Source organism: Sylvia atricapilla, chromosome 3 (assembly GCF_009819655.1).
Source record: "Sylvia atricapilla isolate bSylAtr1 chromosome 3, bSylAtr1.pri, whole genome shotgun sequence".
In the NCBI taxonomy this organism is placed as follows: Eukaryota; Metazoa; Chordata; class Aves; order Passeriformes; family Sylviidae; genus Sylvia; species Sylvia atricapilla.
Window position 1 is genome coordinate 67,796,884 of NC_089142.1, and position 25,418 is coordinate 67,822,301.

The 25,418-nt window shown below is 35.9% G+C and overlaps 1 protein-coding gene across 1 annotated transcript in view; it reads right to left on the bottom strand.

The window, feature by feature from the left end:
- FMN2 (formin 2) overlaps positions 1-25,418 on the bottom strand; it is a 151,215-nt gene that overhangs the window by 92,660 nt on the left and 33,137 nt on the right. Inside the window, 3 exon segments of the mRNA XM_066314421.1 lie at positions 5,705-5,849; positions 6,883-8,558; positions 24,392-24,453. Coding sequence (XP_066170518.1) covers positions 5,705-5,849; positions 6,883-8,558; positions 24,392-24,453 — 1,883 coding nt within the window.

The window sequence follows — 25,418 nt, forward strand, 5'->3', positions numbered from 1 at the left end:
CTCATACATGTGGCAGGGAAGAGGCAGAAAAACGAAGTTCCAAATAAAATGTTAAGGAACAGGATGAGGGCAGTAATGCAGTCACCTTCTCACCAGGCATTGTGACAAGACTTTTCTGCAGATTCAAGGGTGTTCTAATTGTAAAATGGGCAATCACAGAACTGCATACATCATATCTTTCCCATGTATACCCTTCTTATAGGTATAATATACTCTTACGGGGGGGGGGGGGGGCGGGGGGTGAGTTTATGTGTGCTGTTATTTAACCTTTTGTTTGCCTTTTTATGAAGATAAATTCAGAAGTAACTTCTGGCTAGTAACGGCAATTGTGAGAATGGAAACAGAGACTACTACAGGTAGTGTGGTCACTTTTGTGTAGGAGATCAAAAACTTTTTCTTAATATCTAAAAAAAAACAAACCCCAAACTCCCCAAAACCAACATCCAGTCCCAGCTGTTCAACAATGTATCCATGCTGACAGGAAGTAATGATTTAACTGAACTCACACAGCATCAATAACAAAAGCATAATTTTCAGCAGCTCTCTGTCTCTTATCCTAACCAAAATGGAAAATCCCCTCTGGAAACAAGCTAGTTTCTTTACCCACTAAAGAATTCCATAATCTATATCTTCCTCTTTCTCATATAATTTTAGATGCAAGTTATTGACATGTTATGCAAATTAGTGAAGTCAAGCAGTCATGTCTGAAACTTTATGCTTGAGGGTAGCAATGAAACATATTATTGACTTTTCATACATTTTCTCTATTACCCTGTTGTGTTATTTCATAAATAAAGCTTTTACCAATATGGATGAGAAACAATTCATGTCCTTTTGTGCTGTTTTAGCACTAAATCGACACTGTTTGACATTAACATCATAAAACTATTACCGTAGGAGTAATACTTTACTAAGAGATTGCTGCCCCAGTTAATATTAATAATTTATGACATTAGGTGAAAAAATACTTAGATTGCTTTAAGTCAGGTAGAAACTAGTTAAGTTAGAGAAGCATTGTGTTCCTCAACAGGAAGATGAGCAATAATAAAATGTCCTTTACTAAAAACAAGAACCACTCTCTAAGTACTCTAAAGACTGGAGTGGCATTTTATTTCCAGAAGTATTCTCTTCCCACCGCTTATGTCCAACTTAAAATTAAAATATCCTGAAATCATAATCTAAACTGTTTCATTGATAAATCTTTTATGCACCTAAGGCTTTTGAAACCAAATTAAATTTTAGCAGCTTACTATTTCTATCCTGGGGTGGAAACAGTGTTTAAAATCTCAATGTCAATAGATTCATAGTGGACTTTCGACATAAGAAAATCTTTAACATTTTTTTAATTTACATGACAGATTATAAGCACCTGGTCTGTGATAGAAAAATTCATTGCAGTTATGTCAATAATGTTTTCCAAAACTACAGTTAGAGGACTACCAGTAAAGTTTCTAAAATGATGGTTCAAAACTTAGGAAAGCAACCTATGCAGGTCAGCTCAGTCCATTCTAAATCCTTATTATGCTGACTGATATCAAGGTTTTCTGATTGGTACTATTTTTCCACTGAACCCATTCAGTGGAAACTGGCCAATGTTTGCCATGCAATTACATTCTTAATATTGCATTTATAATCATTCTTAAGTACGTGGCCTTAATAATGAGACCATTTTCTTCCTGCTTTACTAATTAATTCAAGTTTTAAGTGCTGCAACATCTGCTATGAAGCAATTTTTGACACAGGTAACAGCTTAATTTAATAAGTAGTCATTATGGACTGCTCATTCCATGCAGATGACACGAGCTGTGGAAAGGGTTCGATGAAAAAGACTACCCAGGCACATAATCAAAACTAGTATTGTAACTACATGGCACAGCTGAACAAGAGACAAGAGTTTTACCCTCTGCTTGGGTCAAACAGCACAGGTTTGATGAAATTGATAATTTGGTTTAAAGGATCATCCAGATTAAAAACACTCCAGTCTCACAAAAAGTTTCTGAGTGAAATTACTTTCAGACAGATTAAGAGGTGACACAGAATCACAGCTCTGTATTTTCAGCTGTCAGATCTCCTCAGTTATTCACTCCTTCCCTGGTTACTTTTCTTAATTTTCCTTTGTCTCCCTCCTCTTGGCTCCAGTTTTCCAAATTACCAGTGAAAAGTCAGAAAAAAAATCTTCAGGATTATACCTGGGGTCCCTCCTAAGAAACAGGAACAGACCTCTAACCTGTAGAGCGTCAAAATTCGAGACACTATACAACAAAAAATATATATATAATAAAATTTCTCCATAATTCAAGTCTATGAAACTATGTGGACATGAGCAGAAACAGACCTTGTTTCCTTTCTTAACACTGGCGAAATGAAAGAGACACAAATTGGGGGGAAAAAAGTCAACCCAACAAAACATGCAGTCTAAAGAGCTAAGTTTTGGCAATGCTATAACAGAGATTTCTAATGAAAGTCAGACCACTTTAATAGGTAGCAATGGCTGCCCCACCTACAATATAGCCTATAAAGTACTTTCTTTGAAGATTTAGTAGGCATTCTCTTTGAGTGAGCCTGCACACATTTACAGCAGCTGAGGATTTGATATATATGCATTAACAGAGCAAAATAAATCACAGTTTTTGCCATAGCACCAAATAAGAGGTGGTAAAAATAATATCAGCTGCATTCACAAATAAATAATGACACTTCATTCTTTCTTTAAAGTTCTGGAATGGATTTTAATGCAGCCTTCATTCAATGCTAGGTGTAATATTGATTTTTTTTAAAGTGTTAGAGATTTATATTGTATTACTTGCAGATGATCATGCTGAGAAAACAATTACAACCAATAGTTGGGTAGGGTGAAATTAACTCATAAATTAACAAAAAACTCCGCAATCAACCCAGAGCAATAAGAATAATTTTACCACTTAAAAAGTGCTCACTATTCAAAAATAATTATATCATGCATGTGTATCTACATAGACAACAAACATATGTATACACTTTGGCTTAGAGAATGAAAGCCCTGTGTGCAGAACAGCAGCATACTTCAAAATCATTAATCTTTCACCCGCTAAAACATCCCCAAACTATCAAATCTCTCTACAGATTAGCTAGAATTCTCTCTTCTGCCCTGTGCAAAAATACATTTTTATTTTAGCTTGCAGTAAAAACAGTTTCATTAAAATCATATGTTTATACAGAGTACCAAATACTTTATACATTTGAAAGTTATCTGTACATTTTTTCATGACTACTATTTCCAGTGTAGCCAGTACTTTACTTCCAAACCCTCTAAGCAATACATTCACTCAACAGACCCTGCACATCAACACAAGAAGCAAAACCAATTGCCAGACAAGAGCTTTTCTGGTATACAGCAGAGTGAGGGTCTAGGTTCTGTTCTGCACAGTGCTTCTTCATAGTTCAACAGGTGACAAAACACATCTGCTTTGCATAGCAGGTCCCTGTAAAAATCACTACAGAAACACCATTTGTTAGATCTTTACAACACCCATAACTATCATAGAAGCCATGTAAGTCAGTAACCACTTAAACAGCACTTGGTGCTCCCTGTAAAAAAAATACTTGTGGAATTACAGCTGTGCTTTCCCCAAATAACTGTTTCTTCTCCTAAACATGAGTAAACTTCATTACCCAAGTGTTTACTGCAGTGTAAATTAAGAGAATTCTAAAAATGAAGTCCTGCATTCCAAATTGCTGAGAGGGTGTACGTGGAATATATTTGTGAAGCTGTTCTATTTCAATTGTCCTATGGCAATACTCTGAAAAGCCCTAACTGGATTCTCACACGAGTATTTAACTTCGACATCTGCAGTAAATGATAGCTCTAACCATAGTTCTAATGAATGCCTGTTTATCTGTTTAGTCAATCTTTTCTCCCCAGGTACTACAATTCCACAAGCCAGACTTCCCTATTAGGCAATTTTTTTTTTTAGGGAAGTACATTTGTTGGATTATCAGAGGAAGAGGAATAGAGTTCTCTTCTGTGAATTAAGGTGGCTCACAGGAATGTTTGTCCTAGGTACAGCAACTACTTTGATTGCCCTAAAGTTCTGTGTGGAAATTTCTGTCAGAAAAATCTTGTTCTTTTCAAGGAAGTTAAGAACAGTTAGACATTTTAATATAGCTGTTGCTCATTTTTTTTTAATTAACTGACAACACACCTAAATTTATGGCAATGCAAGAAAAATAAATATTTAATATTAAAATTCACATCTGATGTTTATTCATAATCACTGTGTGTCCTTCAGCTCTCTTTAAGTTAAAGAGGTAAACAGTGATGGTTTCTACTCTGTTGAGATATTTTCATAACCAAATGTTATGAAATATGCAGGGACACAGCATCACTTCTGCATTCCTTTTTTTACTTAAACAACTATGATGATAATTAAGCTAAAAATAACCATTAAAAATGTCTTTTTATAGGAGGAGGAAAGAGGAGAAAAGGTCTTGCACTGGAGATCTACTGCAGGACAGCAAGATAGCAACAGAAGCTTACATTTCCCCCCATCCCAGTTAGTACAGCCTAGTGCAGCACAGTGGTATGTGTTTGCACTATCCTTCCCATCCATCCAGAGAAGGGTTTTATCCAACACCTTGGGATAATCGTCCTAACTTCATTGCCAGTTCTGTTGCCTGCTGTAAGTTTTGTTGTCAGCACAGCAGAGCACCTGACCAAAATGTGTCTGTGGGGGCAAGATCTCCAGAACAAAGAGGTGGAGAACTAACAGGTCATATTCAGCTATAAGGTCTAGTGAGTAGAGGTTTTAGAGTCCCACTTTGAATCCCATGTGGAATAAAGTCTTGTACAGCACTAACCTGCATGTCAAAAGATGATGGAAAAAACTGCCTAGCTTTGAATTGAGTAGAGGATTATGAAACCAAGATAAAACAAGAACTTTAACTGCTTTTTAGGAACCCACAGAAGACCATCCCCCCTCTCTGACCTGAAAATCTAATTGAAAATTACTTAGCATACCGCCACAATTTGATTTTTACACAGGTACCAAGAAGATTACAGCCAAATAGTCACGTAAACATTCAGATTCAATTATTTTACTCTCGGGTTTAAACTGTTGCATTTTAAAGTATTCTTCCCATTTTTATTATATTGAACACCATTCTGTCTCAAGAAACTGGTTTGATTAATGTTGGATATTTCCCAGCTGTGCTTGTCATTTATTGTCTGTATAAACTTCATATTCTTTATATACATAAACACAACACAAACTTAAAACCATTCTGATTGGTATAACACTAGGAATTAGATTCTGAAGCATAATTTTTCTCTGAAGTCATGGTACTTCATATGCAACTCATTATTTAATGTATAAAATTAATCAGAATAATATATATACTACTCCTTGCACATCTGCAGTCAATTTCTAAGCATCATATATGCACCTAATTATTTTAATATTATTTTTGTTAAAGTGGATAAAGCAAAGATATTTTTAAGAAAATACATACTTGAAAAGTAATTTATGAAAAAAGCAATCTTCAGCCTTTAACATGTACAGCTTTGAAATCCATCCTACATTCTCTCTTTTTCTTATTTTTCTATAGTGTGTATTTATATATGGCAACAATTCCACACCAGACGTAATTCATCTCAGCTGCATGCAAAAATCTGTCTTTATGTAAAAAAAACAGCCTAGAAAAAGTTTGAAATTAAATGAGTACTCACTTGTTTAGTCTTTGTTTTTGTAATGGTGTCCGAAATAGGTTTCTTCCTCTCTTTAACAGCTGTTTTAGAAAACAGTTCTTCAAACTCATGATAATCTATGGAAGGCTCTTCAATTTTTTCCCACACAAGTGAAGCACTAGAATCTCTAAAGTTAAGCAAAAGACCTATGTAGGGCAATGTCAAACTAAATAAGGTCATAAATGGAGGAATAAAAAAAATAAAATAGCAGCAGTTTAAAAGTTGTTGTCTAAATTCTACTAGCAGCATTTTGATAAGAACTACTGTTGATTGTTCCTTATGCTTTGTGGTTTTCCTTTTTTTTTCACATGTGATATGTTCAGGCTTATTTATATTCACCCATGGTACATGCATAGGAATAAAAATAGTCTGATATAGGCTCTAAAACATACAGACATGGAAAGGAAAAGAAGTAGAAATAGATATTTACAGACCACCTGTGCGACAGTGACAAGGACTTGAAAAGAAAGAATAAATTCATCATTAAATAACAGCAGATGGGTTTTATAATTACTACTCAGAGATATAAGGAAAATATTTATAAGGAAACATTTTCATGACCAGTAAACCATCTTTTACAAACAAAAACCCCAAAAGACATCAACAACTGAAACCAAGTCATACCAAAGTAAGGTCTATCAGAATCACTTTATGCAAATAAATTGCAGATTGAATCTGAGTCTGCTGAGTGCACAACGTGAAAAAAAAGGTATTTTTAAGTCACTGAAGAAAGGAAAGAGAAGGATAGACTGCGTTCAGCATAACATTCTAGAAGGAAGATACTACCAAAACTTACAAGCTGCTCCAGAGACCAATGCTACTTGGAAATTTGAGGGGAATCACAAATATGACATTTTGAAAAACATTTCACAGAACACTTGGTGGCACACCATCACTGCTGGATCTCTGATCTACACATGATATGTAGCCCTAAAGACTCTGAGAATGCTACGACCAAAGAGCTTCCATGTGCAAATAACTTTCATGCACTTTAGAAAAAGCGGGCACCCAATTTACATACCCAACTACCCATAAAATCCTGTTTGCACCAATGTTCTCACAAAGCCCCACCTGTCAGGAAAGACTTTTTCTAATGACAAACTATACTATCAAGACAGCCATAAAGCAAGACCACCACTCTACACAACTCTATGACTTACCTTTTACTGTGGAGTTGAATTCTTGTCCAGTAAAGAGGCTTCATAGGTCGAGAAGGCTCTATCACGTGTTTCCTGCTCCCTTTCTCCTGATTCATCCCCATTGCAAATAAACCAGATGGCAATGGAGGAGGAAGAAAACCCTGTGGGACTGCTGGGTAGCTGCCACCCTGGGCTGATGCTGGAAGGGGTTGTGCACTTCCAGGCAACAGTGGTGGGGCTGGAGGAGGCATCCCCAATCCAGGCAAAGGAGGAGGTGGTGGAGGGACACCAGCACCAGGCAGAGGAGGTGGAGGGGGCACAGCTGCACCAGGTAGAGGTGGTGGAGGAGGTGGAGGAGGCACAGCTACACCAGGCAGAGGTGGTGGAGGGGGCACACCCACACCAGGTAGAGGTGGTGGAGGAGGTGGAGGGGGCACACCTGCACCAGGCAGAGGTGGTGGAGGGGGCACACCCACACCAGGTAGAGGTGGTGGAGGAGGTGGAGGGGGGACACCTGCACCAGGCAGAGGTGGTGGAGGGGGAACAGCTGCACCAGGCAGAAGTGGTGGTGGAGGAGGAGGGGGTGGAATGCCCCCTCCAGGAAGAGGTGGGGGAGGTGGCGGCAGTCCTGCTCCAGGAAGCGGGGGGGCTGGGGGTGGCAATCCCAGGCTGGGGAGAGGAGGAGGTGGAGGAGGGACAGCAGCCCCAGGTAAAGGTGGTGGTGGAGGGGGAGGTGGGATACCCCAGCCAGGCAGAGGAGATGGGACTCCTGCTCCAGGCAAAGGTGGTGGTGGAGGTGGTGGAGGGAATCCAGGACATGGTAGGAGAGGAGCAGGAGGCAGCATTGGTACCTCCCCACTTGGCAAATGTGGAGGAGGAGGGAGAGGTGACATCATGACATCTGGGAAAGAGTGGTCCAGGTGTGTTACTGCTGAGACAGCAGAAGAAGGGAGTCCTGAGCCAGGTAGAGGTGGTGGCAGTGGTAATCCTGCCGTAGACATGGGAGTAACAAAGGAATGGCCATGTGCTCCAGACAGTGGGGCAGCCTGTGCAGTCGCTGGCAGTGATGGGGGAATGCTACATGTGGGCTCTGGGGGCAAGGTAGGGGGATGTTCACTACAAGTTACATCTACAGTACTTAGAGGCTGATGGGAAACTTGAATTTCAGTCTCTCCTTCAAGTGCAAGGGACAAATCAACTTTGGGTCCTGGAAGAGGTGACTGCGGTATACTCTGTACTGATTGGCTTGCATCCAGTGGCACTGAGATTAGCTTCGGAGACAGAATTAAGGAGATTTCAGAACAAAATGTGGGCTGTAGTTCTAGAGCTGGCAATTTCTGGGTAGACCCTTCACTTTTGCCCCCTTCTAAGTGTGGTGGTGGGGGTGGCTGTGGCAGTGCACTGGCTGAAGGCATTGCATGTGTTAAATAATCCTCTGTTGGTGACGTTTGTACAGATCTCGCCTGTGACACAGTCCTGGGTGTGGGCTCCTCTTCATTCCTTTGAAGAGTCACACGGCTGAGTTCCCCAGAGTCTGCATGTGCGTGCTCATTTTCCTGCTCCCTCCCAGCAGTCTGTACCTCTGCAGCAGGAAACTGTTTCTCTAGTTCTGCAATTTTTGTCCTCAGATCCTCAATAGTTTGCTCAAGTTGTTGGATGACACTGGCACGCTCCTCAGATTTCACCTCAAAATCATCCTTTAAAAGGAAACAAAAAATAAGCTCAAAAGAGAGTAACAATCATCATGATATAAAAATTAAATGTAGATCAAGAATATTAGATCAAGAATCTAGTATTCAAGAGATTCAAAAATAAGTTAGTTATGTATGTCAAGGCTTTAAAAAGTGAGGAGTCATTTTGGCTAGCTACATTCTTAGTTGAAGACGACAGTTTAGGAAAATTAATTACTTCAGTATGACACTACCTTCATCAGTGCAAGCATATTTTAGACTGTGATTATAATTGTCAAAATAAAAAATCAGTAGCAACCCCTCCCTCCCTGCAAATATCCTGACTGAGAAAACAACCAACCGTTGAGCACAAGTACTGCAAGCACGTGGATATGAAGACATGGTGGTGGGAAAGCTCAGAATTACTTTAATTCTCTTAATTGAAAAAAATGTTAAGTTTTTCTTTAAAGGGATTCACAATGCATAACAGACTCAACATAGTAGTGACTGCTGCATTTCAATATATACCTTAATGATACAGCACAGATCAGGAATGCAGACCAGTACAAATACTATCTTCTGGAAAACAGCTAAATCTCAGAACAGAATAATTATGCTTTTCTCCAGACAACATGGATAGAGAAGAAAAGAAGCAAGAAAAAAACTAAGGGAGAACTTGCATCTACCCCGAATTTATAACTCCTCTGCCAAGTGACAGACTGTGATAGGAAAGATTCTTGCCTGGAATGATTATTCTGTATTTGACAGGTTTCACATTTTTTATCTCTTTCTCTAAAGCATCTGATCCTGCCCGTTGTAGACTGAGTAGAGGAACCATTAACCTTAAACGCTCATTAACGCCTACATTTTTTAAGAAATACCTGTAACAGACTACTAAATTTAACAAGTATGTGCTTTCATCCAAACCTGCCAATAGAAGTGCCATTTGTGCTTACCCAGGACTGATGAACAGGAGATAGACATGACCTTACAACAGAAAAAAATCTTCTAATAAAAATTATTTTCTAGCTGCTTATATTTACATTTCAGTACTTTTGTTTTCTCTTTCAATTAAAAAAAAATTAGCCAGCTCTTCAAGTATTTAGTTGAATTAAGTTGGTCATGCAACAGGTTTCACAAGTGGTTACAGCAAAACTTGTTTAGTGCCTTTTACTCCCTTTTACCAAATCATATGCAGCTCAGATAAGACCATGGGCTTGCTTAATAGGAAATATTTCAAATATTCAGATTATAGGTTTTGTAAGGAAGCCTACAAACAAACATGCAATACTTGATATACCAATTGCCTTGATTTTTTCAGGAAAATGTTATTCTCATCTTTTGACACATGAAACTATTAAAAGCATTTTTTTTTCTGGAAAAGAAAGTTATAACTTCCAGGTGGGGATTATTAATAGAATGTAATGTTCAATAATACTTAAAAAACGCTTCTGCACAGAATCAGCTTTCAGACATAAAACTTCAACTTCTTATTTATCTTAGAATTTCTTAGTTGTCCTAAAGCAATCTCAGAAGTAAAACAACATTTAAACCAATTATTGTTTGATTTCGAAGTACCATTATCAAAAACCTTACAATCTCTTAGATTGTCTGAACTTTCTGGAACAGCAGTTTGAACCAAAAGTTGTGTATTACTACTAGGTGTCCCTGCCACAGGTTGATGAAAAATGTAAAACAGAGAAAGGAACATGGAAAAATGGATAGTGATGGAATTAAAACAGACACAATAACAAACTGTATAATAAGAAGGAAAAAAAGACATTTCCACTACAAATTACTCATGGTGCTTCAGTCCATCCAGTTTCCTTTAATAACTCAATACTTCATAGCAGCAACAGTTTTACTGAAGAATTTCCTTATAAAGGAGGAATACAATATAGTTTATCGCTTTGTTTCATCTGCTGTTATCCCCCTACCAATCACCTGCAAATACAATAAGGCCTATCAGTTCTTCAAAAGGCAACACTATCAAAGGAAATGTGTTGCTAGGATTATTAAGGCCACACAGCAGTTTTCAGCTGAGATCAAATCCAGTTTCCCAAGACTGTAAGTCTCCTAAGCTCCCATTTTACACTGGAAGAACACTCCACAAGGGTTTTATAAGAGATACAGTAAATTCATTTCTGCCATAAACAAACTGCAGCCAACAGGATTAAGCACAATATTCAATGGCTCTGAAGAGATTTGCCTTTAAAATGGCTGATCTCAGAACAGTTCACTGTTTTAAATACTCTGCTACTCGGGAGATTAGATTCAACTTTTAACAAGAAAAAGAAGCACTTCTTGAATACTGTAATTCTATATTAGCTGCAGGAAAAACCTAGACTTCACTGTTCTACAAGACAATTCACCCTGCAGATAATGAAATTTCTTTTGAAAGAAGAACTACTTTTTGAAGTTCTTTAAAAATGAGCAATCCAGTGAGATGAATTAGGAATTCAGACCAGAAATGAAAATGTACTGATGAATTAAAGAGGCTGTTTAACCATGCCCTGAGAAGCACTGTTTCTGCCATCCTCAAGATACGGCATTTCAAACAAGCTGGTGATTTCCTATCATGTTATACCTAACAATCACCAACATATCCAGGTTTTCATAGAAACAGCACTAGTATGAACAAACAAGACTTTGATGTGAATGAAGAGATATCTATCCAGAGGATATGATGTACTTAAATTTATTTGGTCTAAAAACCAAGGAAACCAAAAGCAAAACAAAACACAGCCCCAGTATTTATGCGTTTCAGTAATTCTTTTAGACAAAGATATTTTTCACTTAGACTTTTAAGATGCCCTCAGAGTAGTTTAATTGGATTTTTGCCTTTATCCCAGTTTAAAGTCAACCTCTAGATCTGAAAGGGCTTACCAAAAAACGGAAGTCACAGAATGCTTCCACTGTACTCAACAAAGAAGGAAATCAAAACTGTATAAATCCAATCAGAAATGAAAATTCTATTATTTCCTTAGAGAACAAACAGGAGAATACTTAATTTTTCATACATGTAGAAGGTGGTCAAAAGCTTGACAAGACCAGAAGACTGAGATTTAAAACACCACACATAATGAAAAGAACTTTCATATTCAATCCAGGGGACAATTCCACAGCAGAAACCTATGGGGTTTAAAAGAGATATGAAGAAACTCTGTCTTGCCTAGAGTTCTTACCCAGGACCCAGGTACTGTGGAACAGTCTTCTTTCTGTAAAGAAAGAAAGAAAGAAAGGTGGAAGCTTAACCCTTGCTTTATCCTGGTGGCTTGAGTATGAAAGAGTGAGCAGGAAAAAACATTTCAGAGGTGTGTGGCTATAGAACAGTGCCCAGCATTTCTCAGTCAGGCTGTACATGTTCCATGTGCAATAAGTTGGATGCTCAATCTGGGACTGATCTCTTTGGGTTGGACTGATAGGATTGTTTGTACACGGATCTGGAAATATTTGCTTTACTGGCTAAAGGTTGTACACTTGGATCTGCACATGTACATTGCATACAATTCATTCCAATCTTGTCATGTTTTCCACATGTGCATTTCAGATGTCCAGCATAAAGCTGATCTATATAGACAGAACATGTCCAGGATCTTCAAACATGTAAAATATCAGATTGCAGCTACCTCCTGCCACAGAGTTGACAACCTAGTTTCTCAGATAAGTGACTAAAACCTATAGACTCTTCTGTGACTGAAGTTCCAGCCAGAAAAAAATCCCACATCTATAAAAGTTAGCCCTAGTCTATATGTATGTATAGACATAACATGTATATGTGTCTGTATAATATTTTTATCTCTATCTTTCTATCTCAGATTTCATTCACTTGCATGCTTTATGAACAGCCATAATGTATCTTTTTTAAAATAAACATAATGACAGTTCTTATTGGTAATTTTGGCATATTTGAAAAATAAAGACATATTACAGTTTAGTTTTAGAAGTTAATACCTTAGATTACAAGTCAAAAAGTTGCAGCAGCAATTTGATAATTTTCAGCAATTTGTCACTTAGTGCCACAAATTTCTTCTCTGCATAGAATTTATATTAGATGATAGTATTAAATTTGCTTTGATTTCTTTTTTTTTTTCCAAAAACCCTGACTTTTTAGTTTCTCTACGTCTATGCCGCTACCTAGTTGTGAGAACACACAGGAAATAGAAGCATACAGTTAAACATGACTAAGATGGCAAAATAAGGCCCCTCAGGTCTTCTACTAAGTGTGCCTGGGAGCACTTGATGGCACCAGCAGTGCACAGGAACTGGGAAGGATGCTCTTTCCAAACTGCTCTGTTAATAAATGCCTCTTTTCTACCCGAAGTGAAACATTTTTGAACGCGCACGCTCACCGAATGGCACAAAGTAGAGCCACAGTAAGAATTTAATTCAGTCAGAGAAATGTGATCTCTATTCAGGTTTCTCTCTTTAAAGCTGTCTCATTTTCAAAGCTACTTCTTGCAACTGCAGATCAACCTTAAGAAAAGGAGACACAATATTTAACAGGCATTTTTAGTGCTACAGTAATTGGCAAACGAGAAATACTGGTGGAGACTTGATTTGCATTCAAACAAAACAGAATCCATCTAATTAATTCTCACATTTCACTTAATCTCAAGGCCCATTGCAGCATTTTATTTTTACAGCAGTAGAAGCTGAGTCAAAAGTTGGCAAACCTTCCCATAGCATCAGGGAGAATTACTGAAGGAGTAGAATTAACACTGGATGCTAGTTTCTTCCTCAGACTACCTGATTAAATCTTTTTGAGAGAAGCTTTTACTATTCTGAAATTGCACCTGTGGGAACAAGGGGTACAAATTTTCACAACAGTCCATTCTTCTTCCTACAACTACAAGGATAGGATGCAGAGCTCCCCAGTATAGCGATGAACAAGCAAGCCCTGAAACAAAAACAGGGTAGTGCACTGCCCTTCCCGAAGTCACAAAACTTATTTGGTAAGTGTGAGCTATCTCCCACTCTGTGACAAACTGCAACAGATGGATTACACCAGTCTGCACTGTGCTGGCAATGGACTAGGTAGCTCTTCCTATCCTAAAGAGCTGGGACATGTCTAATCAATCTAGTGGTTTTGTAATAACCTATCATGTGTGACAAAACAAACAAACAAAAAACCCACAAAACCAAACCATTATGTGCAGAGATCACTAATTATTGAAATTAAAATAGTTCAAAAAAACAAACGCAGAATCAGCAGGAAGCATACACCTTTGAAGAAAGATGCAGCATTGCAAATGCTGACTTGGAATGTTGGAAGTCGGAGGAAAAAAAGGGCTTAGCTTCTTCAAGTTTCTGTTCCTGAACAGTTTGAATTCTTTACCCCTGAGCTAAGCACATTTCAGAGGATAAGATCTCAGTTCTTTACAGTACTCATTTTAATAAACAATCAACTTGAGATACATCAAAGATTGAAAGTGTTTTCTCTTTAAGGTATAACTCTTGACTTAGTTGGAAAATAACCTTAGGTTATCCCCAAGTTTTACTACGATAGAAACCTCAAAAGAATTTTCATAGACTACAGACAAGACAAGATAAAATCTCACAGAACCACTGACCACCCTAGGAGATGCACAGGAGTCAAGTTTAATTACTGTAGTATTACACAATATTACTTTAAACCTTCACAAATAACACTTGTGGAAGCTTAACTCTCGCTTTATCCTGGTGGCTTGAGTATGAAGGAGTGAGCAGGAAAAAAATACACTGAGAGGTGTGTATAGAGGCCATACAGGCTATAGAACAGTCCACAGCATTTCTCAAACAGGCTGGGCATGTTCCATGTACAGTGAGCAATGTCCTGACTATCCAGGCTGATAAACTAACCAAAAAGTTCCTCTCAAATCTTGAAGGTTTCTGTCCTGGCCTAGATGAAATTTCATTACTAGACAGGCATGAAACAGTACAGGAATAAATAATACTTCAAAAAGGGTTTACCTATACACATAACTTAATTTAGCTCAGAAATTCATTTAACTGTTCTATCACTTATCCAGTGTAAAACAAGTATGTAAATGAGCCTGGGTATTGAACAAAAAGTTGAACTTTATTAATTTTAATATAACCTTAGGTTACGTATTTCTGGTATCTTTTATTTTTTGTGCTGTGGATTACAAAGGGACTGCTAGTGCAAATAGAAAGATGACTAGAACCTAGCCACTTATGTCAGCAGTCCATAAACAACAGGTACCTTAAATATCACAGATTTCCTTAAAAGTTGGGATAAAAACTGTCTGGATTTATTTTCTCCTCAACATTAGATTGCTTACTGAAATGCCTAACACATGATTAATTGCTCCCTTTCTTCTGTCACCTATGTTTGTTCTAAAGTATTTCAACTATGATACTAAAGTGTTTGGTTAGTTTTCCTGTGTATCCAGGCCAAGGTAACAATTCATCTCATTCTGTTAAAACATAAGATCTGGCATACCTTCAACATTACTGCACTGACATATTAGAGAAAGGTGTTAAACTTTTTTCACACCAGACCTTTCCCTGATTTTCAATTCCGCTTGAAACCAACCAGCAACCTGGAAAACAGTCACTATGCAAACTAATTCTGTTATTATTTTTTGTGGTCTCTTTAAACGCAACAATTGTAAGCTTTTATGCTAGAAATAACAATATGGATTCTATGAGCCAAAATGTGAATATTAATGGTTTAAATTTGAAGGGCATCAAATGCCTTTAGTCTCTAGCAGGGCAGATCAAGAAAGGTAATGATTTTCCAGATGAACTTTGCCACATCCTGATAAGCAACTGTCCAGAGTATGATAATTCTACAGAGTACTTGCCCTTTTCATCCAAGGGTTCACCCAGACCACAAAGTGGGAGGTTCACATGTTGCTTTTGTCTTAGGCTTCCAACAGGGAATAAGCAAGCAAAAAATATCCACAGTAAAAATAAATCTTTGTAGATATGCTGAAGCATGAGCCTACTACTCACAACAGAAAATCTCTGGAGAAATGGAATGAGAGCCTTCACAAAAGTATCCATAAACATGCTGAAGGCAGGGGCCTGAAACTTTCTCATCTTTAACTCTTTAAAAGGGTGAAAGCTATATTAAAAACAAAGTTGTATCACTTTGAGTGAAAGAACCTTAAAAAATGTCAATCAAAATCAAGTAATCAAAAATAAGCTCTAGGTATTGAGAAGTTGACTAAAATCTTTCTAGTATCATGGACATTAGAAAAAAGCCAGTTTGTATATTTAGAAAAAGTTGAATAATCATAATAATTATACATTCTGGAATAGAAGAGTGAGTTTTTATTAAGAGTTTTGGGCTTGTTCTCTAAAGAATAAATACAAAGAAAAAGAGTGATTCAAAATACTAAAAAGGAAAAAAGTGATTTTACTGCTTTTATTTATACCAATTTAAGATGGAACATATAGTGATAACTTCTGATCTAAATGTAAGTAGAAGACAAACTGGTTACTCTGTCTTGTACCTAAAGAGTAGAAATTATTCTCAGCCTTACTTTTAAGTTCTCATTCCGGTTTGGCAGTATATAAATTTTTAAAAATTATTTAGGATATTTCAAAGTTAAATGAATTTTTTTTTTTTCCTAAGAAAACACTTCTTATCTCTCTTCTACAGAGAGGGTCCTGTGGAAAATCTCAGGATCTACACCACTAAAAGGTAGCACCTGAATTTAATGCCAAGAGAAATATAAGAAGAACTTGAAACAGTTCTCACTTTTGAGTGGAAGAGGTCTCTCAAATAATTTAAGTCCACTTGCCGAATGAAATGTCCTGCTAGGAATGTCACAAGAAGTTTTCTTTTCACATATTGATATATACACACACACAGACTTACACACATACAGTTTTTCAAACTGCTTTCCTGTATTTCATGCAATTTCTTCATCTGTTCTCTTCAATTTCTGTGGAATTTTTTTTAAAAAAAGCTTGAAAAGTACATACTAGAGTACCAAAACTATTTTACATAATCCAAGTATAGAATGTTACCACTGAACAAATGAAATCTCTGTTTTCACTGCTCTTCAAAAGATGAGAGAAATTTCATATGTAAATAATGAAGCTTACAGTACAAATAATATTTTGATATAAAAGGAGTTTACAGATTTTCATCTGATAGGATTTTAGATTTAGAGAATTTAAGAAAAAAACCTGCATTTTAACCATTAATGAACACAGCTCATAAATTTTGCTCTAGCCAAGAATACATAGATGGCATGAGAATTACCTCAATTTATCTATTCTCATGAGCAAAACCAGTGAGCAGTCAGAAGAGGAGTGAAAAACTTAAAAAGAATTCCCAAAAAGTATATAGCTATCATTCATTTCCATTCATGGCTCCCTAAGGGAAATTACAGTTCTGTGCTATTATTTTATGAGAAAATCACTGTAAAAGGCAAGAGAAGAAATATACTAATGTTTAGAGTGGAACACAGACAGAAAAGTGATAATTCTTTCTATACAGTCCCTATCCCATAGTTCTCCTTTTTCAAAAAGTGAAAGTCTCTCACAGTATAGACAAGGATTACAGTATTGCCAAACAATTCTTGTTAAAATAAGTTATTTTCTCAGTTTTACTCTCATTCTCCTTTTCCTCCCATGAGTTATTGCCTAAACCCTAAGGCTGGTGCTACATTTACAAGAACTTGTACCTAAAATGTCAAAGCCCCCTGTCTTTGTTGAAGTATAAAGCATAGTCAGAATAGAAAAAGGAGAATGCCAATTATGATTAAAGGGTACAAATTATGTATTATTACTATTTTTGTTGTTATTAATATTATTGATACACATTCTCATGAAAGTCTGTGACGAAGAAGCTGTGAAATGATATTAATCACAAGAAGTTTACCCACAGTTTCTTGAGAATTTTAATCAGTGCCTGAAAAGACTTGAATTAGGAGTAACTCACAGGAAATACAGGGTTTTAAAGCATACATTTTCATCTCTTTTAGCTGTTTTCAAAACAATGCATGAGAAACAGAGCAAGACGTACCACTGACTAGGCAAAGGAGATACATATTGCCATTACCTCATACCCATACTCAGAGATGAGCAAAGTCCTGAAAAAACCACCAAACATCTAAGCTAACCTTGCTTGGAGGAGGGCGTTAGTTAGGAGGGATAAAGGTTTGTGCATCATGACCTCCTAATGTCCACTCAGGCCTGAACTGTGCTGTGATTTTTTTGTGTTTCAGATCTGTGATATATGGCTGTCTCAATGAAAGTGGAAAAAATTTATAAAGAACTTGTAAAACTAAAATGAGCACAGAAGGAAAACTTCATCTTTTAACATTAAAAAAACAGATTAGAAAAAACAAATTTTAGTCTCACCATGACTAGGAGGAAGAGTGCAAAAATGTGTTATTCTAACTCCACTGAAAATAATAAAATGTATTGTTTCTTTTAAAGAGGCAAACACTGCCTTCAAGCAAATTAACAGAAGTCAATCCAAGTATTGTTAAGTCTGGGTATAATACAAAACACTAATGTTTGTTCTGAGAATTAACTGCTTACATTTTTCTACCACACAGGCATGACATTCTGTACTCCTGTATTTTCCTTTAAATATGAAGTCTGTGATTTATATTCTATATATATGCCAGTTAATTATGTCCAATGCAATTTTTTCTGTTTAATTTTTTTAAACTTCTGCCTCATCAGAACTAAATAGAAAATGGGTTCATGATTGTGGTTCAAGAAAAAAAAATAATCTTCAACAGAATATTGACCTCTTTATTTAAATGATGGTAATTCATTGATAATTTTTTAATTATCACTTCAAAGGCAGTCATCCATAAGGCTGGTAGACCAAACCAAATGTTTTCCTTTCACGGATTAAAAAAAAAAAAAAAAAATCAAAAAGAAACAAAGCAACTTGACAGTGACAGAACAGTGCTTTCTAAATATGTAGTGTTTCAAGGGGTTGGGAGGGTAGGAGATCTGCTTTGAGAGATGCTCAGATTGCTAGACCTTGATTACATTAAACATAGCAAGTGTATATACATTCTAAAGGCTGACTTACTAATTAGCAGAAAGCCGCTGCTTTGATTGGAACACAAAACAAAACAAAACACACAAAACAACCAAAAAAAAAAACCACCCCAAAACCAACCAACCAAAAAAAAAAATCCAAAACAAAAACAAAACCCAAAAAATCTCCAGAACCCAAAACCAACCAACCAACCAACCAAAAAAAAAAATCAAACAAAAACAAAAACAAAACAAAACAAAAAAAAAAAAAAAAAAGGAAAAAAAAAGGAAAAAGAAAAAAAAATCCTCTCTGTAGGGTGTCTGTAGGACCGCCCGAGAATGACTTGTATGTGCCTTGCAGTCCATTCAAAAATACTTAACTGCCATCTAGTGGCTGCAAAGGCAGACCTCTTAAGGGTGTCCTTCAGACTCTAAGTGCTTCTTCCCCCATTTCGAGTATTTCTATTTGTCTTCTCAGCCTTCTTTCATGGCCTAAGAAACCCCAACGGTATCAGAGGACAGTGTTTCATTACAAAGTGGCTACTAGCCATGTAGCAGCACAGACTGGAATGGACAGTCTCTATTTTAGCTATAAGGTCTCAACTCAGAGAATCTCGCTTAATATTTCTAAAAGTTTAGTTAATTTACCTGCTACACTTTTAGGAAATGAAAAATCTATTTATGCTTTTCAGGCTCTTTGGAAACAAACAAAAAAATAAACCTGAAAATGGCAGCATGTTTGAACTGAAAAGTAACTTCTAATATTAAAAATCTAAGAATTCCATCAATAAAACTTGAAACTCCTGCATAAAAATTATGTTTCATGAACAAAACTACTTGATTTGCACTTAACTTGTCCTGGAGTTCCCCAAAGTTAAATTCCCCTTTGCTGCCTGAGCAAAATGCTCTGCTAGCGGTCCAGTAAATCCTTCTGCCAGGTTTGTATCACCTTATTTCCCACAAACTTTGTTTCCTTTCTGCACAAACGTCATTTACTCTGAGTGCTAACAAGAAAACACTATCTACCTACATATAATTCCTGAAATTCATTGTCATAAAGTTAAGATACTTCAATTCTAACATTGGACCTACAAGTTGAATGTAAGTTCCTCCATATCACATATTACAAATCTGGGTTTATATCTTGGAAGATAAAAAATCCCCAGATACAGACATTTGAATTTTACCTTTTTGTTTCCTGAAATTTGGGTATGCTGGCATGATTTTGCAGAAAGTTTACGTTGGTACAGTTCTTAAAAGAAGATATACGCTCCTATTCATTATCATTTGATTCATATGGAAACATCCAAAAATATTTGCTTCTGTTACAGTCTTTTATTTCCTCAATGAGACAACTGTATATAGTAGATTCTTTTGAATATGTCATGCATTTTTTTGGCTGGCTTTTTCTTTTTACCCAAGTATGTAACTTATTTTCCCTCCTGAACTCTAAAGCTCTTGTGGTCATATCTTTGCAGGAAAACAATTGTTTTAGAGTAACTGTTCATTGCTTCCTCAAGCCTTATCTTCCCCCTTACAAAAAATAACCTGTCAAATAGAAAAAGGATGGAAGGGGAATGGCACTTCTTCACAGTACTTTTCTTAGTAAATATTTCAAGAAAGAACATGCAAAATCAGGCAGGGTTAAAAGTGCCATGGCCACAGAACTGTTTCTGAGCCAACAGAGGAATAATTCAAAATTTTCCTCAGGTTCCTGTTGAAGCCAGTAGTTCACTAGTCTAGTCTATAGTTGGTCTATATGCTGATAAAACCTATGTAATACCAAAATAAAACAGGTTTTGTACTAGACTACAAGTGTCATAACAATCTAAAACAGGTTTATAAAATCGCCCCTTTTTAAAAATTCTTTTTTGTATTTCACAATTTCAGACTAATCTTTCATCTACCTTTTTTGTCTTACCTTCACCTATAAAGAATAATCTCTGAAATTTCTCTTAAGAGAGAGTTTTGGGCAGCATGGATGTTTCTGATACAAATTCTAGTCGTGACATTTTATAATAATGAAAAGTAAATTCCAGCCTCACCAAGGTTTTATACTTTCTAAACAGACTGATTATGTATCTATCTTAAAGGATTTCAGAACCTTTTTTCCTGTATTACTAAGTGTCAAAATTGGAACATTTCCAATATCACTAAGATATTACCCTAAGGAATTATAATAAGTCATAGTCGAAAACTAGCATAAGAGGAAAAGCTTCTTGCTGAGAGAGGACTTACCAGTAAAGTGGGGTGGTTAGGAATATTCTAAAGCTACACCCCATGAGTCTGTTTTTATAAAGCAGAAGGTATCTTCAAGATGGCAAAACCTGTCTTGTAATTTAGTTTTAAAGATTAGCATTGTTTCCCTATGATATTGCTGGAAAGTGCACCAATAGATTATGCAGTAGAAACCTGTCTGCAGCACCTCAGAACTGCCAAAATTTTGTCTGGCTTTTAGTACCAGTGGAAGTACTTGGAATTCCAAAATGGCATATAATTCTGGTTGAGGATTTATTTGTTGGGTAAAATGCGGCAAACCAAACCAAACTAAATCAGAAACATTATGAGCATAAGAATTTTTTCATGACAAGCTTTTCTGACGTAAATAAAATGTGAATAGTCAGTGTAAACTATCTTATAACCAAACTGTTAGAGACCGCAATAGTCTGGCAAAACCTCCCCTTCTGTGGTGGGATTACAAGGACCAGACATGAAGTGACATGAAGTATTCATTATAGCTGGATGTTGATAATTAAATAAATGTAGTAAGGCTTTTGTTTTTAGAATTGTGTGGCCCATGGAATAGATTCTCATCACAAATGATCAAAAATAGAAATTTTAAATGATTTTATAATATGTGTATAATACAATGCTTTTAATTGTCTTTTAAACAAGTCTAGGTATCTGGCTCTGTGATATCCCACTACTAACTAAAGCCCAGTTTACATGTATTCATTTTACAATTTTTTTTCTTCATCTTTTTGCCTTTTCTTCATCAATTTCTACCTACCACATAAACAAAACCAAGCTACTCTGAAAAGCAAGTTTAAATTTAAGGAAAATTGTGAGGATAGTACAAAACATCAGGGCACAAACAGACCGGAAATTTGCTCTTGTACAAAGTAAGGCTGTCAAATTTAAAAATCAGGTTAAAAGATGAAGTTTCTAAATTAGGGCACTCAATTTTTCCTCTTCTTTCTCTAAAGGAGTTAAGCCTAACAAAACTTTCTCTGTTCATACTGGGAAAACTAAGCAGACATTGTTGCTATTTGGCACTTCAAAACCAGGACTTGGCTGCCAATTTTTCCACCACTTAACAATTCCTGTACTAAAAGCAGGCACACCCCCACATCCTTTTTTTTTTTTTTTTTTTTTTTTTTTTTTTTTTTTTTTTTCTTCTTTTTTTAAACTGTAATTTTGAATAATTAGATATTTTGGACTAAAAAAACCCTCTCTTAAAAAACTTTCAGAAATTATGTTTTAAAACATGCATATTATATTGTAAAGATAATGAAATGGAGAGGATATGTATGAAGAAGCCCCTTCAAGAGACATGAAAATATAGAATCCAAGCTGTATTACTTGTGCCCTTAATTTAAAATTATTCTGATTATTTTAGTTAAATGTTTATCATAACTGAGATAATTAGCACATCAGTACATCATGTTACAGTTGTGTTCTGGGCAATTATCTTCAATTATATTAGTGGTATGTGAGAAATGTCTTTTCCCAGAGAAAGGAGAGGGAAGAAGTCTATGAGAAGACTGAGCTGATCAATTCTGATTTTAAACTAGAGCTCTTTTACGAAAGAAAAGGAAGAAAAGTCACCTACTAGGCTAATTTCAACCAGTGCTTCCTTTTTTCAGAAACTAAAGCTGTAGACAACAAAAAAGGGCAGATCTCTAATAGAAATATTCATCACTTAAAAAATGCACACATAACACCAAGAATGATCTGATTGCAGAAAAGGATTTACCTACAAACATGATGGCCATTCTACTTGTTAGATGTTTATAATTTATGGACTGATACAGGTAAACACTGATGTATAGGTGGAATATGCTTGACTGCTTGGGACACTACAGAAATCATTTAAATATATACATTTTAGCCATATACAGTTCCTCAAAAGGAAAAAAAACTCCACTATGATTTTTAAAATAAATTAGAATGATGATGATATAATACAGCAAAAACTTGAGATTAATTTCTGCAAGTGAGATGATGGTTAGTTCTGCAGGTCATTGATGAATAATAGTATAGAAGGGAAGAAGTTCATGTAAGTGTTATAAGAGATCACTATGGATTAAGAGGGATGGGGATCTCCTAAACACTAGTAAATGGAATTCAGCAATTGGACAACACAGTGGGCTGGTTATAAAATAAAGAAAAGCTCCCAACCACATATGTCATTCAAGTGATCATGCAGTGCTCCAGAGCTCCTGGTTAAACTTCATTCTCATGATACTTTTAATATTTTTTAATAGGTAAAATAACTATGTATTCATAAACTTATTTTAAATAATTACATTTCCAATAAGAAAAACATTTATATAGGTAATTTCTTGCAATGGATTATAATACTAAAGACTGATTAAATATGCTCCTTACATGGAATAACTTTCTGTAATATAGGGGAAAAGTGCTTTTCCAGAATAAATACTAGAAACCATTTCTAGTGACTGGAATATAAAAATAGCATCAGAAAAATATATTTTAGGTTGATCTTAAAACACTGCAATGAAGAATTATTTTTTTAATATTATTTTAATTAGTGAGCTGCAGTTTTAAAATATTCAGTATTAGAGGTAGAAGAATTTAGGAAACCAACCAGAAGAACTCTTTATTGTTTTCTGGCAAGAGAAGCCCTAAAGTTAATACACATATTCTTCCCACCCATGGCTCACAAAATACATGATCAAGCTCAAATTAAATTTGCAAGTCTAATGATCAGTAGTATGTATTTAACTATACATTCCTGATTTTACCCTGAAAAGCAAATCACTGCTCATTTTCACAAATTCTGTTTGGTACCGTGATGCTTGAATTGTCTTGTCACTAACAGAAAAAGCCAAACAAATACCAAAAAAATCCTTAAACCCCACAGTAAAACACTCAGCAAACCAAAAGAAACAAAAAACACCACATAAAAAAACCCAAAACAAAACCAAAGGGGAAAACGAGGGAAGCAAGCTGGGAAACAGAGGAGAAAGAAAAGAGATCCCAAGAGCTTTTGGTCACCGCTTGTTTCAAACCAAGAGTTCAGAATTCAGCCTTCCTCCTAATGACTTCCAGAACAACTGAACAATGTTATCTTCAAGTAAGAGCCAAGCTGTTTTGTGCTGAGGAAACAGAATTTGAAATTTCTGAGCCCCATTAAACACCACCTTTAATGACAAATAGACCGTGTATGGTGATATGCTAAAAAATAAGAAAGACAGTGTTTCTGTGGCATAAGTCCAACCCAGACAGTCTCCACTGTCCCAGTATTACATTATCTCCTTTTTAAGTCAGCATGGCCCTCTAAAGATGTTCACGTACTACCACTGCTGTAAGCTTGAGGAGAGAGAAAAATATCCCTGCTGCTATTACTTACATGCACTTCTGTATATCAGCTATTATAATAAGATCTCTTGTATCTATTCCTTACTAATGCCATCAGAGATTTAACTTACTTTTGGAGTGGACAATAAAATTTTATAACAATCACCTTAGGCAGGCAGGAACCTTCAGTCCTTATACCTAGATACACTATGGAGCATATAAAACACCCTCACTTTGGAATTTTTTCATACAGAACATTTAGTACACAGAACTATTTTAAAAATGTCTGAAAATAAGTACTTAATTTTGCCCTCTTTTTAAAAAATTATAAACCATTTCTGTTAGAATCTTACCTGTGTCTGCTGAACACCACTTATGCATTGCTTCTCTGTTTCTAGAACTGTAGATTTCAACTCTGAATTTGAAAAGAAGATACAGATTTTAAAATGCTATAAACAAAAAAAATTACCTTTTGAGATACACAATTAAGAAATTCATGAAAGGAGTGTAAAGTTAAAAAGAATGCTAACTGTCCCACTTGGCAAATTATCCCCAAAATTACCTGTCCTTAAAATGGGTGACAGTTGCCAAATATGTTTTCCTCTTGTTCACTACCACAAAAATTTGAAAATTGCACAATGACATAGGTAGTAATACAGATCTTTAAAATAGAGCAAAACATAGAACACTCCACAGCTAGATCCCATTTCTTATTTTAAAACTAGATCACTTTTCGGACCTTAAATAATCACACCATGTCTCAGTTTTCTTGTCTGATAGAAAATAATCAGAAGGAAAAGAAGCAAACAACTCCACAGCAGCTACACAATGCAGAGATCTTTAATCAGTTTAGGAGCTACTACTAATAATGCCTCTTTGCTGATCATAGCCCAGTTATTCATACATAACAAGAACAGAAGTATTTTTCTCACACCTGCCCAGACACTATATGTGTGGCATCATTCCTATATGTTTAAAGGTACCACTATTCAACAGGGAAAAAAATCTCTTGACCATTTGCAGAAAGAGTGAGGCAGCTGTGAACCAGAGCCTCTGGATTACTAATTCCTAGACATGTGGCCTCCTCACAGCTTTCTGACAATCCCAACTGCTGGGAAGTACGTACAAGGAAGAAGTTCATTACAAGTGTGAATTATATCACAGTGCTTGAAAGTTAACAATCCACAACATTTTTTACCTGGATGTGGATAATCTGTACCTAACATGAAATAATTCATCATTTAGATTTTAGATTTCTCTGTGTTTGAGAGAAATGTTAATATCTATTTGATCTTTGCTCACAACAGATTTATTCTATGCTGATTTTCTAGTATTAGACATGCACCCACAATGTTTTCTACTTAAAGTTTTCTGCTGTGC